General features: G+C 42.9%; 1 protein-coding gene across 1 annotated transcript in view; it reads left to right on the top strand.

The window, feature by feature from the left end:
• Positions 1–20,167, top strand: part of LOC125483322 (gamma-aminobutyric acid receptor subunit gamma-3) — a 548,041-nt gene that overhangs the window by 140,792 nt on the left and 387,082 nt on the right. Inside the window, exon 4 of the mRNA XM_048598107.1 lies at positions 17,337–17,557. Within this exon, the coding sequence (XP_048454064.1) occupies positions 17,337–17,557 (221 nt within the window). The remainder of the gene's footprint in view (positions 1–17,336; positions 17,558–20,167) is intronic.

Below are 20,167 nucleotides of genomic sequence, written 5' to 3'. Positions count from 1 at the left end.
TGTAGAAACAGATATGCAGAGTATTTCTTAAATGGTAAGAGGTTGAAAGGTGCTTAAGTAGAAAAGGACTGAATTGTCCTTTTTGATAAGCCACCAAAGGCTAACATGCCAATGCAGCAAGCTATTAGGAAGGCTGATGGATTATTAGCCTTTATTGGAAGAAGATTCGAGTGCAGGGGCAGCGGTGTCCTGCTTAAATTGTATAAGAGCTTGCACCACACCCTGCTGCAGGACCTCCAGGTCCTACCTGAAATGTGGGGCACTGATTTACTCCTGACTGCCGTGTCTCAGGACAAATATCAGGAACTGATGGTGCTTGTCCTGGTGCACAATCAGCTTTTAAACATGGCGCCACTGCAAGGGATGCCAGTTGGTTCCGGGATATTCTGGTGATGGCGAAATGTTCTGAGATATTAACTTGTCCACACCCTGGTCTGGTGTCAGCTGAGGAAAGCTGTCTCTGTCTGTGCTAAAAGACAAGGCAAGGATGCTGTGAGCTTCCTAAATAGGCTCAATAATGCTCAAGAGCACGAGGAAAGCTGCCCTGAGATACAACTGAGTCCAATCTGCGAGCTGCTTCTGGTCCCTGTATGGAGTGTGTCCTTGCAGCAGTATTCCATTGAGAGGTGCTGTGCTCCAAAGCACAGCACTGAAGCACAGCAGTGTACTGTAGGTGGACCGGAGATGTGCCATGGTGTTGTAGAGAGGCAGCCTCTGGCACATGCCAAGGTACATGAGCATGTGGTTGCCATCCTGGAGTGTGCCCTGAAATGTTGACGCTGGGTGTCAAAGATGGGGATCCAGAAGAGCGAACGCAAGCTGAAATCTCCACTTTCATGACTGGAACTCTCAGTGTCTAGTTTCTAAAGGAGCAGCGTAGAATAGGCGCATGTATAGTAACAAGGTGTGATTCAGTGTTAATGAGGTGCAATTCAGCGTTAATGAGCAATAATACCCATTAATAGATACCTTGATATTCCCGAGCAAGGATCTTAGTTTAACCATTGAAACTCATTCTGTTGGAAGATGTGGAGGAACACAACAGGCCAGGCAGCATCAGAGGAGCAGGAAAGTTGACGTTTCGGGTCTGGGACCCTTCTTCAGTAAAGGGCTTCAGAAAAGGGTCCCGACCTGAAACGTCAACTTGCTTACTCCTCTGATGCTGCCTGGCCTGCTGTGTTCCTCCAGCTCCACACTGTGTTATCTCAGACTCTAGCATCGGCAGTACTTGATATCTCTGTTGGAAGCTGTGACTTGTTGCTCCTGATATTAAGAAAGGATTCTCACCCGGCCCAGGTTGTTCAGGGACTTACATGGTTCCATCCACAGGCCAACGGTCACTGGATGTTTTTGAGAATTGAATGTAGCTCCTGTTGACATTCCACAGAACTCTGTGTTAGATCTCTTGCTGTTGTTGCATATATTAATGATTCGGATTTAAATCCTTGAGGCACTGAGAAGTTTACAGGTCATGCAAAAATTGCCTGAGTACTTGACAGTGAAGACGCAAGCTGTAGGCTCCAAAATAAGATCAGCGGTTGAGTTGAGTGAGCAGAAAAGTGATAATGGAATTCAGTCAGAAGACCTGTGATGTCATGCATTTGGAAAGAGTAAAAACAGCTGGGGGATACACAGCCAACACTATATCGTGAAGGGTAGAGAAAGTGCGAGGCATGTCCATAGATCCCTGAAGATGACAGGACAAGTAGGTAAGATGGTCAAGAAAATATCTGGAAAGCTGCCCTTTCTTGGGTGAAGTATTGGATATACAAGCAGGAATATATTGCTGGAACTAAATAAAAGACTGGTAAGGACACAGCTGGAATTTTATCTGCAGTTTTAATCACTGCATTTCAGGAAGGACATAAATGTGCTGGAGAGAGTACAGAGGAGATTTACAAGAATGTTGCCACAGTTTGATAACTGCAGGTCTGAGCAAACGTGGTGAAGGCTCAGGTTATTTTCATTCGAACAAACGTGACTGAAAGGTGAGTTAACTGACATGTACAAAATAATGAGGGGCCATGATACGGTTGATGGGAAAGATCTGTTTCCCCATTGGAGTGATCATGAAGGGATATGAAGGAAAATGTTTTCACCCAGATGATGCTGGGTGTCTGGAACATACTGCCCAGTTTGCTGGTTGAGGCAGAAACCCTCAACTCATATAAAAGTTATAGAAACAGAGGTTGCTAGCAAAGCTCAGAGGATCTGGCAGCATCTGTGAAGAGAAATCGGAGTTAACATTTCAGGTCCGGTGACCCTTCCTCAGTTAACTCTGATTTATCTTCACAGATGCTGCCAGACCTGCTGACAATTTTTCCAGAAACTTACATTTTTGTTTCTGATTTATAGCATCTGCAGTTGTTTTGGTTATCTCAAAGGTACCTTGACCTGCACCACATGCTGGGAAGTGGGTAGACAGCTAGTTTTTATTGGCTGCCAGCCATACAGTAGACTGAATGGTCTCTTTGTGCAATATGGTTGTAGAGCCATAGAGTCATACGGCATGGAAACAGGCCCTTTGGCCCAACTCGTCTATGCCAACTAGATTTCCTAAACTGAACTATCCCATTTGCCTGCTTTTGGCCCATATCACTCTATACTTTTCCTATCCATGTACCTGTCCAAATGTCTTTTAAATGGTGTAATTATACTGTTCTCCACCACTTCTTCTGCCAGCTCATTCCATATATACACCACCCTCTGTGTGAAAAAGTTGCCCTCAGGTCCTTCTAAATCTTTCTCCTCTCACCTTGAACCTATGCCCTCTAGTTTTGGACTTCCGTACCCTGGGAAAAGATCTTGCCTAATCACCCTATTCATGCCCCTCACGATTTTATAAATCTCTATAAGGTCACCTCTCAGTCTCTTACCCTCAAGGGAAAACGTCCCAGCCTATCCAGCCTCTCCTTACAACTTAAACCCTCCAATCTCGGTAACGTTCTTCTAAATCTTTGCAGTTTAGTAACATCCTTCCTATAGCAGGGAGACTGGAATTGTACGCAGTTCTCCAAATGTGGCCTGCCCAATGTCCTTGTACATGACATACCAAGTCCTGTACTTAATGTTCAGACCGATGAAGGCAAGTGGACCAAACGTCTGCTTCACCACCCTGTCTATCTGTCTATCACAAACTGGGTACCGCATTCCCCAGGTCTCTCTGTTCGATAACACTCCTCAGGCTCGACCATTAACTGTGTAAATCCTGCCCTGGTTTGACTTACCAAAATGCATCATCTGGCATTTATCTGAATTAAACTCCATCTGCCATTCCTCAGCCCACTAGTCCAGTTGATTAAGATCGCACTGTACTCTTAGATAACCGTCTTCTCTGTCCACTATTGCACCAATTATGATGTCATCCGCACACATACTAACCATGCTTCCTAAAATTCACATCCAAATCATTTACATAAATAACAAAAAGCAGTGGACCCAGCACTGATCCTTGTGGCTCACCGCTGATCACAGGCCTCCAGTCTGAAAACAACCCTCCATTACCACCCTCTGTCTCCTATCATCAAGCCAATTTTGTATCCAGTTGTCTAGCTCTCCCAGATTCCCATGTGATCTCACCTTATGAAGGGCAAGTCCACCTTGTGGAACCTTGTCAAAGGCCTTGCTAAAGTCAAGTTGCTAAACTGTAGGTTTTATACATCGAACATCTCAACTGGAAGACAGCACCTCCGTACTGCAGCACTCCCTCTGGTCTGCACTGGACTGTCTATTGTGATTTTAGTGTTCACATTCTGGAATGGGACTTGAACTTGGATCCTCATGTCTCAGGTGTGAATGTAATACCAACTGACCACAGCTATGAAGTTTTAGGACTTCTGGTTAATGGGCATTGAAGCCACCCCAAACAGAGAGAATCCTATGGCCTTACTACCTTCAGTACTATCTACTATCTCTTCTAAGTGATGGCTGCCATGTAAGAAAATATATTCATTTACAGAGGGAGGGTGGTATGTAGCAACCAGCACATTTCTTTGCCTATATTTCAACTAATGAGACTTCATCGGGCTCAGAATCAATGTTGACAATTCTCAAGGTCCCTCCCTCCTGGTTTAGCAGAACATAGCTAGAACATTTGTCGTAAGATGTGATAATATATGATTATGCCAGGCTGTTGCTTGACTAGCCTGACGCTCAAGGCTCTCAATCCTGGCACAATCCTGGCAATGAAGAGGGTTAACTGTGTGCATATGCCTTTTAGGTGTCTAGCTCGGTGATGTGCGATCATGTTTTATTTTCATATTCTTAGCAGTTTTGAAACAACTTCGCAGCTATTTCAGAGGCCATTTAAGAATCAACAACTTTGCTGTGAGTCTGGAGTCCCATGTAGGCCAGGCCAGATAAGGATAGCAGACTTACTAAAAAGCTGCAAGTACAGCGGATGCTGGAAATCAGAAACAAAAATAAATTACTGGAAAAGCTCAGCAGGTCTGGCAGCATCTGTGGAGAAAAATCAGAGTTAATATTTCGGGCCCAATAACCTTTATTCAGAACTGATGGTAGATAGGAAAATGCCAGTTTTCACGCAGAACATTGGGTTGGGGGGAAGGGTTAAGGAGTAGACGAAAACTGGAGATAAAGCCCAAAGAGAGAGAGGTACAGTAGGACTGACAAAGGAGTTTATAATGGTCAGGCTGGGAGCTATTAATCTATTGAGCTATTAATGGGGACTGTTAGTGGCTAACAATGGGCTGTGTGTAATAGCAGACTGTGATAACAAAGCTTAAGAGTGTGGGGGTTGGGATAAGTACATGGGAGAAGCTCAAGCCCTAAAATTGTGGAACTCAATATTAAGTGTAGAATGCTGTTGAGTTCCCAAGTGGAAAATGAGGTGCTGTTCTTCCAGCTTGTGCTGAGCTTCATTGGAACACTGCAGCAGGCCAGAGACAGAGATGTTGGCCAGGGAACAGGGTAGTGTGTTGAACTGGCAGGCAACTGGAAGCTCAGAGGCACACTTCCCTTCATAAAGACTTTGGGGATTTAATCACAATCATAATCTTAATTCTGAAGACTTGCTTTTTCTTCCAAATTTATCAAATGAACTCAAATTCCTGCCCTGCTGGGATTTGAACCCAGGGCATTATTTTGGTCCTCTGGGGTGGGAGAATGCAATTAATTCCATAAGGGAGTATTCATGGTTTCCAAGTCACAGCTATGGCCCTTAGTGCTTCATGGAGGGGCTGCCCCTTTGCAATCACTGCCCGTTACCATAACTGTTTAAATCCAAAAGCTTCTGAACTTTTCTTCAGAGGGCACCGCGCGTAAAATATGCGATGGTATGGTGGGAATTGACAGAAACAACTGCCTGGTGCCCTCTGGCAATGACAAAACATGCTGTAGCCATCCACATAAGCTGTGAAGACAGTTTGTTTTCCAAAAGAGTGGATCCACAATCTTCCTTCCCAAAGGCAGTGGCACTGTCAAAGAGATATGTTGAAATAAATAGTCACAGCCACGAAATTTAGACCCATTGCTAGATTATTTCCATTTATACATTTTTCAGTGCCAGGACTGTTGTCTGAGCAGGGTTAGATAGCCTTATGGATGTCAGCGAGGATGGAATACTGTGACACCCACAGAATGGATACATAAGCACATACCATAGCAGAGGGGCTCTCTGTCCCCCTCATTCCTTCATGAACCGACATCTCTCACCTGAGCCAGCAGAACTGCTGTCATGTTAGTGTTGGTGGACCTCTTATTGGCCTCAGGATCCTGCCAATTTTCCTTCATTCTATAGCGAGCCTGTGCCCTGCCATTAATTTGCCCCCCACTAAAAAAATTGAGGTGGGTGTGTCAGGAACATGCTGCGTTGGGTCCAGACCTCGAACTGCTCCTGACGACAGGTTTCTGACCAAGGTATGTAAATCCCACACAAGGTGTTGGTCTCCTTGGTAATCTGCTCCCATTGTTTCTGGAAGGCATTTCTCTGATCACCACTCCCCCATCTCCTCTGGAAACATGGTTGGCCACCCATTATTAATGCTTTTTTTTTCTTGTTTCAAAAATATAGCTTATTCATAAAAAAAACTTTATATTTACACACATAGTCACTACAGCAGTTTGGTGCTCTACAGTAGCATATCAAGGAAACAAACATTGGAGTTTGACTCTATCCAAACAAACCTAGGGCATCTCTTACTTGGGCCAGACTATATTTGCATAAATTTGAGGTAGCAGGAGGGTCCAATAACTGAACAGACCCCCACTTAACTTCAGCAGGAAGATCTCAGACGGTGGTCTTTCTCCACTGCACCTCAGCAGCAGCTCCCCCAAGTTTTAGTGCGTTCCTCAGCACGTAGTCCTGGTCCTTGGGAGTGTCGAAGCTGGACCTCGAAGTCTCAATCAGGGTCAACCCCTTACTCTGGAATATCAACAAGTTTCCGGCAGACCTTAAGAACATCTTTCAGCCAAGTTTATGGTCCTCCAAGCACAGTCAATGTTTGTCTCAGTGTGCATCCTGGATCCAGTGTCACATCCATGAGCTGTTCTCTGCCTTGATGTTCTTTTTCTTTGTCTCTGCAGTGACAGTCAGCCGCCTTTGATTCATTGTAGCTTTCCTTTGAGAGGGACGGCCTGTCTTTAAGAGTTGGAAGCTAGCTAGGACACATTCTAATCTCGCATGCTGTTGACTCTCTAATTGTGTTTAGCAGTGGACGGTTGTGTGGTTGTATTGGACCTGAGCTGTAACCATGGAAATGAGACTGATAGTGTGCAGGTTGTCAGTAGACTGAGCCTGCAAATGACAGGCCCTACACCCAAAGGCTGACCTTAATGATTCTTCCCCTACAGTGTTAGTTAGCAATGAAATGCAGGCCATTTGTTTGATCAGTAAATTTTGAGTGCGTGGACTTGACAGCAACTTGGTTGAATTAACCATAATTATGAGATTAGACTTGTTTTCTGCTTAGCGACCAGTAAGAAAAGATTTATACTAATCTGCTTCATATTAACTTACAAAAATTGATTCTTAATGTTGGAAACACTATTTCAATCCACTTATGATGTACTACTTAGAAGATATCGAGTTCCCAATGCTTGGAGTATAATACAGTATATACTTGACAGAAATTACATATTATTTGCTGATGCAGTGGGGCACTGATGATGCAAATTCATGTTGCCGCTGCCATAATTTCAAAGAACAAATCCACCCTAATTATAATTGTGAATAAGCTGAAAGGTCACTTACAATTATACTGATTGCTTGTTTGTGTCCAACTGTGCACAGCTGTTGATGTCAGAGACTGTACTCGATTTAGTTTGATGGTACAAAAAGAAAACCATTTTACAGTCCAGTGAAGTGGTTCACCTGCCTTCTGAGGTTTCCACCCATCCAGGATTGTCCAGGTGACTGCCAGAAAGCAGAGCTTAACATAAGAACATAGTAACTAGTAGCAGGAGTAGGCCATGTGGTCCTTTGAGCCTGCTTCATCATTTGATGATTGTGGTTCATCTGTTGGCATCCCCTCCTGCCTTTCACATCCTTTTGAGTCTCTAATCAGTCACAAATCTATATGACTTAGCCTGAACAATATCCAAAGTCCCCAGCTGCACTACTCTCCAGGGGAAGCCAATTCCGCAAACGAGTGACAATCTGATCGAAGAAAATTCTCCTAATCAGAAACAGAAACAGAAATTGTCGGAAAATTTCTGACCACTCGACCCGAAACATTAACTCTGACTTCTATCCACTGGTGCTGCCGGACCTGCTGAGCTTTTCCATCAATTTCTGTTTTTGTTTCTGACTTCCAGCGTCCGTAGTTTTTTCAGTTTTTAAAATTTCCTAATCTCTGATGGGAGAACCCTTATTCTTAATGTGCCCTAGCTCAAGTTCACCCCCAAAGGAAAACATCCTTTCAAAATTGACTCTGCCAGGTCCTGTCTGTATCTTACATGTTTAAATAAGATCATCTCTCGCTCTTCAATATTAGTCCAACCTGTATAATCTGTTCTCACAACAATGAGTGCCTGAACACAGCCGGGAGCAAGAAATTGGGTTGCCCGTCTTTAAGGCTCAGGGATCATGTCATGCTATGGCCATGCAGATCAAGGTGGGCAACATGCAAACATCCATCTACACAGGAAAAGGAATAGGCCACTCAGCCCCTCAAGCCTGTTCAGTCATTCAGTAAGATCTCATCTGAATGGAATGCCGAGTAGCTTGAATAGCCATCATAGAACATAGAACATAGAACAGTACAGCACAGTACAGGCCCTTTGGCCCATGATGTTGTGCCAAACTTTTACCCTAAAATCTTTTACCCATGTTGCATTTTACTTCTGCGTTGTCTGGGTCATCTGTGCACAAGATTTGGGCCTGTTTGCAGACCATGTGGTTCAGCCATCCTAATCTTGTTCAACACAGGCTGCATCTTTAAAGGGACATTGAACAAAATTGTTACCAGAAGACAAACAGCAAAAAAAAAAGCTCCATTTATTTAGGTCCTTTGGTGACCCAGGATGTTTGAGAATGCTTTTCAACCAATGCAGTACTTTTAAAGCATTGCAAGGTTAGGAAATGCAGCAGGCAAATTGTGTACTGCAAGCTCCCACAGACAAAAAAATTGACCTGATAATTTAAAGTCGTGGGGTTGTACAGCACAGAAAAAGACCCTTCAGTCCAACTTGTCCATTCCAATTAGATGTGGGGCGGCACAGTGGCTCAGTGGTTAGTATTGCTGTGTCACAGCGCCAGGGACCTGGGTTCGATGCCATTCCTCGGGCGACTGCCTGTGTGGAGTTTGCACATTCTCCCCTTTTCTGCGTGGGTTTCCTCCGGTTTCCTCCCACAGTCCAAAGATGTGCAGGCTAGGTGGATTGACCATGCTCAATTGCCCGTAGTGTTCAGAGATGTGTAGTTGAGGTGGGTTATTAGGGGTATGGGTCTGGGTGGGATGCTCTGAGGGTTGGTGTGGACTTGTTGGGCCGAAGGGCCTGTTTCCACAGTGTAGGGATTCTATGAACTGTCTGTGTGGAATTTGCACATTCTCCCCGTGTCTGCATGGGTTTCCACTGGTTGCTCTGGTTTCCTCCCACAGACCAAAGATGGGCAGGTTAGGAGGCTTGGCCATACTTAATTACCCATAGTGTCCAGGGATGTGTAAGTTAGGTTTGTTAGCCATGGGAAATGCAGGGTTACAGAGATAGGGGGATAGGGATGGGGATGCTCTTCGGAGGGTTGGTGTGGACTTGTTTGGCCTAATGACCTGTTTCTACACTATAGGGATTCTATATATATCCTAAATTAATTGAGTCCCATTTGCCAACCATTCATGTACCCATCCAGAATTTAGTTTTTTGATGGAGTGTTAAATATTAGCCAAGTCACCAGGGATATCTCCCCTACTTTTGATCCTCTTGCACCAATGGGATATTTTACATCCACTTTTGTGAGCAGTCAGGGCCCCAGCATAACGTTGCATCTGAAAGATGGCACTGCCAACATGGTTACCACCCTCAGTACTGCAGAGAAGTGTCAGGTGAACCCCATTTCCAACTAAAGAAAATCGGACCATCTCCCCTTCAAATTCAAATGCACTATCATCAGTGAGACCCCTTTTTCAACACCCTGAGTTTTACTATTAACAGAAACTTGCCTGAATGAGTGCAGTTCCAACAACAGTCAAGAAGCATGCCATCATCCAAGACAACTTGACAACTTGCTTGTCACTTAATTCATGACCTTAAGCCCTTACTCCTTTCACCAATTCTTTGTGTTTAACGTGTAAAAGACGCATCAACTCATCAAACTTAATTTGACAACACGTTCTAACACCCAACCTCTGATACCCAAAACAAGAACAGCAGATGCATGGAAACACTACTCACCCAAACGTTCAGTCAAAGGCACACACCATGCTGACTTCGAAACATGTTGCCGATCCTACACTGGTCAAATCTCTGGATCTCCTTCCTGATAGCTCTGTGGGTGTACCTACACTACGTGTAATACAGCGAAGCTCACCAGTGGACAATCCATCTGAAATTGCCAGAAATGCCCATATCCTGTGAAAGAGTTTAAGAATACTGACATTGCTTAAATTGGTGCAAAACTTAAAATTTACAGCCTCATTGCTTGTTAATAGTAATCACTCAGGAAGATCATTTTTTTACTGATTTCTTTTGATTTATTATTGTCACATATCTAGGCACCCAGTGAAAAGTTTTGTTTTGCGTGCAGTCCAGGCATATCCTACCATACAAAGTGCATCAGGGTAATAGAGTGAGGAATACAATGTTACATCTGCAGAGAAGATGCACAAAGAGCGAGATTAGCTGCATTTGTTTGAAGAGGTCTGAGTCTTCCGTGCCCCCCACCTAATAGAACATTGTTCACAACCAAAAGGCATGAACATTTGGAAGTTATAAATTATATGCTTTTTCTTAATAATGTTATAAATATGAAGTATTGTGTTGCTACGTTTGGGACTGTCACCTGAATGTGGAGTAAAGTGAATGAAGAGGTCATGTGACCTGTTTTGAATCCTGCCTGACAACAAACTCTTGGTCACTATAGGTTAAAGAGGGGATGGGCAGGGAGACCTGGGTGCTGGGCTGATATAGATAGTCTGTCAGTTTCTGAGACAGGTAAGTATTGGAAAGATCGGTTCTGTCATCAATTATTCTTTAAAATGTTTGTTTAATTGCAAGATAGAATCAAATTGGGGGTCTAGAGGACAGCACTTCGATGTGGAGACAGTACACTTGTGATTCACATTCGCATTGGGTGATTGAGAATGCTGGGTCCATATTTCCTAAAGTTTCAAAGAATAAGGGATAACTTCATTGAAATGTACAAATTTCTTACAGGGTGCATGTTGTTAAGATGTTTCCTTGGCTGTAGTCTCATTTAAGACGTGGATGTAGAAGAATTTTTTTTCATTCGGAGGGTGTGAATCTTTGGAATTCCCCACCGCAGGATGCAGTGAAAGCTCATCACTGAGCAGGTTAAAGAAATAAATTAATAGGTTTCTGGAAACCAAAGCCATTGAAGGATGCAACTAAAGTAACATTGATATAGATCATCAGCCATGATCAAATTGAATGGCAGAGCAGGCTCAACAGTCTAAGTCGCCTATTCCTCTTTTTTACGTACCTATGAAATGGACATTGAGAGGAAAACAGTCTACAGTAGCTGAAACAACAAGAAAACATAAAGAGACAGAAGTGGCTGTGTCTCTTGTTGACCATGCAGAACGGAGCTCGCACTGAGATTGAAGAGAGCATATTTGTGAGGATTTATGTGGGGTTGGACGTTTGCCCTAACTTTGACTGGAGGGAGGGATCCCTAAATTAGCCTTCATCATTAGATCTATTTCAGGGATTAGAAGTCATCCAGCCATAAAAGGAAAAAGGAAATACGTTGTTGAAAAAATGAGATTAGTTTTGGACTAGATCCTGGATAGTGAAGTGTCCACTTCAATGACAGAGAAAATGAAAATTGAGGGGTATTTTTAGATGTTAAATGATGATTTTTTTTTTCTGTACTTTGACTGCTGAATTGTGTATAAACAATTGTGCATTTAGCTTGCTTATTACAGTAAAGTCTTTACAAATTGAAATCCTGTTGTGCCTTTTAGTAACTTTCTATATGTTTTTCAATGTTATTAGCTTGGAAGCAGTTCATAGCAGTAGTGCTAATATTTTTCTTGGCACGTTTTGCTGTGAAGTGCACAGTAGGTAAAATCAAAATCGAAATGGAACTCAATCTATCTCGCCAAATCATATCAGACTTAGAAATGTAACCAAATCACCAAAAGTGAGTTCTTCTTATTTATCCAATGATGATGGTGTCTGCAAGTTATCTTAATGCTATCACATATAATGAATTGAAATGCAGTGACCATTATGTTGGTAAATGCCTAATACGTGTGATGTTCAAGATCTAATTACCTTGCAGCATACAGTAACTGATATTACTCAGTAATGAAGTGTTGATTATCTCTCAGTACATTTCCAGTGATTACACCCCTGATTATCCTTGAGGAATTGAACCTATCCACCATCACCCAGAGATCATAGAGCCACTTTAAAGTTCACATGTTTGTGTGGATTTTATAAGCTTCAGACTTAAAGTGTGGTGTACCCTACACACATAGACATATACTTTTAAATAGTGATACAAAGCTGTCCTTTATTCACTGAGTTATGAAAGTTGTCATACATCACTTCAGTTTTCCTCTCACGCTTGTATTATTAGGTAAATCACTCTGATAAGAAAACAAAGTTATGCACCATTCACAACCACAGAACAGCCCAGAGAGCTTTACATCCAATGAAGTATGTTTGCAGTGTAAGTACTATTGGGTAAATATTGATTGAGGTGTGAAACCTGAAAGAACTGTGGATGCTGTAAATCAGAAACAAAAACTAAGTTGCTGGAAAAGCTCAGCAGGTCTGGCAACATCTGTGAAGAGAAATCAGAGTTAACGTTTTGAGTCCAGTGACCCTTCCTCAGAACTGGACTGATTGATGTGTATAGGATTATGAGGGCTATGGACAAAGTGAATAGAGAGCAGCTGTTCCGCTTGGTTGAAGTGCCAATCACGAAGGGGCATAGTTTTAGGATAAGGGGCAGGAGATTAGAGGAGATTTGGAAAAAATGGTTTCCGCTCATCTGGCGGTGAGAATCTGGAATGCACTACCTGGGAAGGTAGTGGAGGCTGGAAACCTTACAACCTTTCAAAACAAAATTTGGATGAGTACTTCAAATACCATGACCTTCAAGAATTTGGGACAAACACAGGAAATTGATATTCGTGCACTTTTACTGGTCATTATATTGATGCAGATTTGATGGGCCAAAAGGCCTTTTCTGTGTTGGATGAATCTACGAATTGGTTGCAATCCGGGGAAAATGCTCTGTTTCTCTATGAAATAGCTCTGTGTGATCTTTCGTGCCCATCTCCAGAGAGCAGTGGAATGTTAGTTTAACAGCTCAACTAAAAGTTGGGAGCTCTAATAGCGCAGCATGGCCTCAGTACTGCACTGGAGCCAGCCTTGACTTTCTGCTGAGGTCTCTGGAGTGCACTTAACCCCACAGCTTTCAGATTCACAACTGAGCGTGTGATCACCTGAGCTATGGAGAACTCTTGAACATCAGCTATCCTGAATATTACAAAATGCCTTCAATTTGCAATACTTAGCATAAAGTACAGAATGGCAGAAATATTTGCAGTAAGCAGTGTTTTGGAGAGTTGCAGATACTGGGAAAGTAGCGTAATACTCCTTTGGGATGGCTCCCCAGTGTAAAACTCCACAGGGATAGGCTCGATCAGGGAATAGCAACTTACTCACTAAAGTGTTGTGAGAGATGGAGTGGTCACAGGGCAGACAATCAAAGACGTAAGATCTCAGTTAGTGACCACTCGCAGAAAGCCTGGGCGGCTATCTCATCAGACCCTTCCATTGTCGCTCCTGTGTTCATGTTCCACCTGCTGTCCATCATATGATGGCAGGTAAACCGGCAGACTATCATTTGGCTGCCTTCCCTAAGATTTAGCAGGCAGAAGAACTGCTAATACAGAGAGCTCAGGACCAGGTCAGGGTCAGGTCCTGCTATCAATAGACTTTGTAAATCCAGAAGGTTCCAACCAATGTGTCCTGTGGTTAGTTTGTCCACTTTAACAAACGTGAGGGACAAGATTGGATTTTAATAGTTAATTAGTTTCTCATGGGAAACCACCGATTTCACTGGTTTCCTGGGATTCAACCTTTGGATTAATGGTAACAGTTTCATCACTGAGAAAAATTGGCCTGGAGTTCAAACCTCAAAGGAATGCAGAATGAAGCACTGACTCTAAATTTTGGATTGGCACCCCATTGGGTACCACATGAATATGGGTGACTCCCAAGACCAATCAGCAATTGTCTGGATTGTGGGAGTACAAAGTATTGACAAATGGTATTGGTATAAACATGATAAAGCCACAGAAGGAGAGATGACTTCAAAGTCTGTCAGATTGTTGATCAGCCTACAAGTTATTCTAGGACATTTAGCCCGTTCTCCAAGGGAGATATGTGAAAATATGAAAATAACAATGACCACTGGGTCTCATTGATACACTGACTGTCCAATTTCTGCTTAGTTTGGATGGGAAGCCATTGTTGGCCTCCAGAAATAAGGCAGCTCAGATAAAGTGTAGGTATGGAAAGGGTGGCAGCTAGATTTTGTAAGTTCAGAAGGTTCCCCAGGGTGGGGAGGGGGCAACATCAGAGCAAGGTCATCATCAGATTCTGGACCCTCTGCACACTGGCCTTCACTTGGCAGGGAAGGCACAGTGGCTTTCTCTGATCACACAGGAGTTAAAATGGCTGTCAGACATCAATGGCTTTCATCAGGCTCCAATAAGCAAATGTTAATTAAGGACCTCATTGTCTCTGGGTGGCTGGATTAGTCACCTGTACAGAAATGTCCTTTAAAATCAGAACTGGCAGGATTTGGCCAGCTATCTGTTTGGCAACTAACCAGGGAGATTTAACTGCCATTTGCTGGTTTCATCCAGAGGATAAGGTTCAAATCCATTCCAACTTATTCTTATTTCTCATTGAAAGTAGTTATTTATATAATGATAACAGCCTTATTATTATATATTATTAATAGACAAATGTTCTCTCAATTTCATTGGAAACCTTTGTAACGTGGAGATAAGTAAACTGAATTATAAAATAAATTGTTGTAAAATTTTGTATATGAGGTAAGAAAATGAAATAATGTATTTCACACTGTCTCACAAACTTGACTGAGTTTTTTGGAGATGTAACAAAGAGGATTGAAGAGGGCAGAGTGGTGGACATGACTTCAGTAAGGCATTCAACAAGGTTCCTCACGGTAGACTGGTTAATAAGGTTAGGTCACACGGAATAGAGGGAGAAGTGGCTCAAAGGTAGAAGACAGAGGGTGGTGGTGAAGGGTTGCTTTTCAGACTGGAGACCTGTGACCAGCAGTGAGCCACAAGGGTTGGTGCTGCGTGCACTGATTTTCATCATTTACCTAAATGATTTGGATGTGAGTATAGGAGGTATGGTTAGTGAGTTTGCCGATGAGCCAAAATTGGAGGTGTACGGGACAGTGAAGAAGGTTACCTCAGAGTACAACGGGATCTTGATGAGATGGGCCAATGGGCTGAAGACTGGCAGGTGGAGTTTAATTTACATAAATGTGAGGTGCTGCATTTTGGAAAGGCAAATCAGGGCAGGATTTATACACTTAATGGTAAGGTCCTGGGGAGTGTTGCTGAACAAAGAGACCTTGGAGTGCAGGTTCATAGTTCCTCGAAAGTGGAGTTGTAGATAGATAGGAGAGTGAAGAAGGCATTTGGTATGCTTGCCTTTAATGGTCAGTGCATTGAGTATCGGAGTTGGGAGGTCATGTTGCAGCTGTACAGGACATTGGTTTGGCCATTTTTGGAATACTGCATTCAATTCTGGACTCCCTGCTATAGGAAGGATATTTTGTAATTTGAAAGGGTTCAGAAAAGATTTACAAGGATGTGACCAGGGATGGAGTGTGTGAGCTATGGGGAGTGGCTAGAGAGGCTGGGACTACTTCCCATGGAGCGTTGGAGCTGAGAGGTGACCTTATAGAGGTTTACAAAATCATGATGGACGTGGATAGGGTAAATAGAGAAGGTCTTTTCCCCAGGGTGGGGTAGTCTAAAACTAGAGGGCATAGGTTTAAGGTGAGAGGGGAAAGATTTAAAAGGGACCTAAAGGGGCAACTTTTTCACACAGATGGTAGTGCGGGTATGGAATGAGCCGCCAGAGGAAGTGGTGTCGGCTGGTACAATTGCAACATTTAAAAGGCAACTGGATGGGTTTATGAATAGGCAGGACTTAGAGGGATATGGGCCACATACTGGCAAATGGCACTAGATTCATTTAGGATATCTAGTCACCATGGACGAGTTGGACCGAAGGGTCTGTTTCCATGCCACTCTATGATCCTAGGACTCACGGACATATGAAAGAATAAGTTAGAGTTGAAGATGGAGAAAATAAGGTTATCTCATTAATTAACATTTATGAATGATTAAAGCTAGGGATGGGCAATTAGGAATGGGCGATAAATGCTGACCCAGTCAATGATGCTTACATTCCATGGGTGAATAAGAAAAACAAAAAGAAACCTCACAATTGAGAACATTAAAGTTCTCTAGTTTTCTTTTATAACTTCCAGCTACACATATACCTTTTAGTAAAAGGTTGGATATGGTAGAATAATGGTTTACGTTACTTTAATTAGTAATCTGAGGACTAACAATCTCCTGTGATGCAATTGGTCAGCGGGTCTGGCTGTTAACAGAAAGGTTGGTGGTTTGAGACCACCCAGGGACTGAGCTGATACTGTTCTCAGCTTTCAAGGGACTCTTGTGGTGCAGCGATAGTGACCCTATTTCTCTGAAAATAAGCGAACCATTTAGGACCGACGTGAGGAGGAACTATTACTCACAGGGTAGTGGAGCTTATTAATTCTCTACCCCAGAAGACTACGGAAACTTCGTCACTGAGTTCAAGGCAGAGATTGATGGATTTCTAGATGCTAAAGACATCAATGGATATGGAAATCGCACAGGAATGAGGTAGATGATAAGTTGTAATCTAGAATAGCAGAGCTGACTCAAAGGGCTGAATGGTCTACTCCTGTCCCAGTGTTCTTACCAAATTGTTACTTCAGTAACCTTTAGAGAAGCAGGTTTGTTACCCAGACTGGACTATATGTTATTTCAGACCCACAACAACGTGGTTGACCGGTTACAGGCTTCTGAAATGACCTGGTAAAGTCACTCAGCCATGTCCATTAGATGGATGGCACTGCAGGAATTCCTTCACCAAAAGGAATAGGCAGTCCGAGAAGACAGCTCTACCACCTTACTGAAGAAGGGTCCCGACCCAAAACGTCAACTTCCCTGCTCCTCTGATGTTGCCTGGCCTGCTGTGTTCCTCCAGTTCCACACTGTGTTATCTGTGACTCCAGCATCTGCAGTTCTTGCTATCTCTACCATCTTACTAGCCTTACGAGTGACTCTGAAACCCCTGAATGAATGAAATTAAAATGAAACTGTTCTCCCCTTCCATCTCCCAGAAGTTAATCATGATCCAAAGCCAAATAGCCTTGAGCTCAAACAAAGAAAGCTGACAAACATTTCTGACATTTCCTTAAGAGAAGGAAGAAAAATGATTGCGTAATTAAAAAGTATACCCTCTAAAATAAAACTCTTCCTTTTAAAAGCTGCTCAGGAGGTTTTGCTTTTTGGCATTTTGTTACTCTGTATCCAGCTCTGTTGGATTTACTATATCTTGCCTTTGTTTTGCAGGAGTACACTATTGACATCTTCTTCGCTCAGACTTGGATTGACAGTCGTCTGAGGTTCAACAGTACAATGAAAATTATCACTCTCAATAGCAACATGGTTGGATTCATATGGATACCAGACACTATCTTCAGGAATTCCAAAAAGGCGGATGCTCACTGGATCACCACACCCAATCAGCTGCTTAGGATATGGAATGATGGGAAAATCCTGTATACTTTGAGGTAGGTTAGGAACTATCTGATGATGTCTATTTAACTAAGTGTTTTGTGTTATTCATAAGTTGGGGGAGTGGGGATTGACCTAGTGGTATTATTGCTGAACTATTAATCCAGAGATCCAGGTAACATTCTGGGGACCCAGGTTCAAATCCTGCCATAGCAGGTGGTGTAACTTGAATACAATAAAAACCAGGGATTAAGAGTCTAATGTTGACAATGCATCCAGTATTGATTGTTGGAAAAAAACCAACTGGTTCACTAATGTCCTATAGGGAATGAAACTACCATCCTTGCCTGGTTTGGCCTTCATATGAGTCCAGACTTATATCAATGTGGTTGACTCTTAGCTACCCTCTGGGATGGGTAAAAAATGTTAGCCCAGCCAGTGATGGTCTCATCCTGTGAATGAATAAAGAAAACAGTTGGGCCCACACATGTTCTGAATCCTCCCCCCCACTTCCATTTACAGCATCTTTTGGTTTTATTCATTAAAGGAATGTTGATATCATTGACTGGCCCAGCCCTTCCACAATTACTGCTTGAACTGAGTGACCTGCTTCCAGAGCGCAGACAAGAGTCAACCACATTGCTGTGGATCTGGAGCACCATGTAATCCAGACCAGGAAAGGATGGCAGATTTCCTTCCCTATAGGAATTTGGTGAATGAGGTGTGTTTTTGTAAGAATTGACAGTGGGCACAAGGTCACCATTAGGTTAGCTCTTAATTCCAGATTCTCATTGATACAAATTTCACCATCTGCCATGGAGGGATTCGAACCCATGTCCACAGAGCATTAACCTGGCTCTCTTGGATCCCTAGCCTAGTGACAATACATCTCTGGTCTAGACTCTCCCTATCCCCCTGCTGAATTCCATTAAAGGGAAGGGGATTGGAGGATCTTCTTCCACACCACCACAAATCAAGGGGACTCCTGCGCTGACTCGAGAACATTCTGCTCAATCTGTTTTCATAAGGACTTGGAGGACATTGTGCTAATTAAATTTAACACGAGTCCTACTGAAAACCTAGAGAAAATGCCAAATGAGAAGGCAATTGATCCTAAATGATGAAAATTACCATTCCAAAGCTGTGCATTGCTCTGTTGGAGAAGAAGATAAGATTATTCTCTGCTGAGCACTGGCTCAGCCTACAGTCTGCCACTGGAGAAGCTTGGCACACCTCTAATATTCCAACTAACAGTTCAGGGTGAGTGCTACTGAATGATCCTTGTAAATGCAGTGAAGCTGCCCTGGTGGTTCCCATGACCATGTGATGGGAAGCAACAGCAAAGCAAAAGGTCAAAACAGAGGTTCAGCTCTGCCCCAAGAATTCCAAGTATCTGAAGGACGACCAAAGGGTTTTAGATAGGACCCCTCATCATGTAAATTTAACTTGAACTCCAACTGTTAAGCTATCAGGACAGATTGAACAAACTGAGACTGTATTCCCTAAAATTCAGATTGTTAACAGGTAATATGCTTGAAGTGAAATGAGTGTAATAGATTGCCAGAAACTATAAGACCACAAGATATAGGAGCATAAGCAGGCCATTCCATCTATCAAACCAGCTCTGGCTGATCTGATAGTTTTCAATTCTATTTTCCTGCCATTTTCCCATAAAAAAAGTTCGAAAGATTCATTACCCTCTGAGTGAGAACATTTCTTGTCCCTTTTTGAAATGGGCAGCTTCTAGCTCTGAAATTATGCCCTCTGATCCTAGACTCTCCCACAAGGGGAAACAACCTTTCTGCATCTACCCTGTTTGAATGAGGTTTCCTCTCATTTTTCTAAATTGCTGTAACTATAAGCTCAATCTACTCAACCACACTTCAGAAGAAGATTGCTTTAATGCCAAGTGGGGTTCTGCAGGGGTCAATGGTGGGGCCCTTGCTGTTTGTGGTACATACAAACAATTTAGACTTGAGTGCAGCAATGTTGGTCAGTAAGTTTGTAGATGGTACGAAAATCGGTGAGGTAGTAAATTAGAGTCATAGATTCAGAGAGAGGTAGAGCAAGGAAACAGACCCTTCAGTTCAACTTGTCCATGCTGACCAGATATCCTAAATAAATCTAGTGCCATTTGCCAGCATTTGGCCCATATCCTTCTAAACCTTTCCTACTCATATATCCATCTAGGTGCCTTTTAAATGTTGTAATTGTACTAGCCTCCACCACTTCCTTAGGCACCTCATTCCATGCACGTACTATCCTCTGTGTGAAAAAGTTGCCCTTTGGATCCCTTTTAACTCTTTCCCCTCTCACCTTAAACCTATGCCCTCTTGTTTTGGACTCCCCCACCCCAGGGAAAAGACCTTGTCTATTTACCCTATCCATGCCCGTCATGATTTTATAAACCTCTATAAGGTCACCCCTCAGTCTCCAACGCTCCATGGGAAGTAGGCCCAGCCTATTTAACCTCTCCCTATAGCTCAAACCCTCGACCGGCAACATCCTCGTAAATCTTTTCTGAAGCCTTTCAAGTTTCACAACATCCCTCCAATATCAGGGAGACCAGAATTGAACGCAGTATTCCAGAGATAGTAGGAACTGCAGATGCTGGAGAATCTGAGATAACAAGGTGTAAAGCTGGATAAACACAGCAGGCCAAGCAG

Source organism: Rhincodon typus, chromosome 6, assembly GCF_021869965.1.
Source record: "Rhincodon typus isolate 14 chromosome 6, sRhiTyp1.1, whole genome shotgun sequence".
Lineage (NCBI taxonomy): Eukaryota > Metazoa > Chordata > Chondrichthyes > Orectolobiformes > Rhincodontidae > Rhincodon > Rhincodon typus.
Note: the sequence above shows the minus strand (reverse complement) of the source record. Positions and strands in the feature narration are given on the sequence as shown.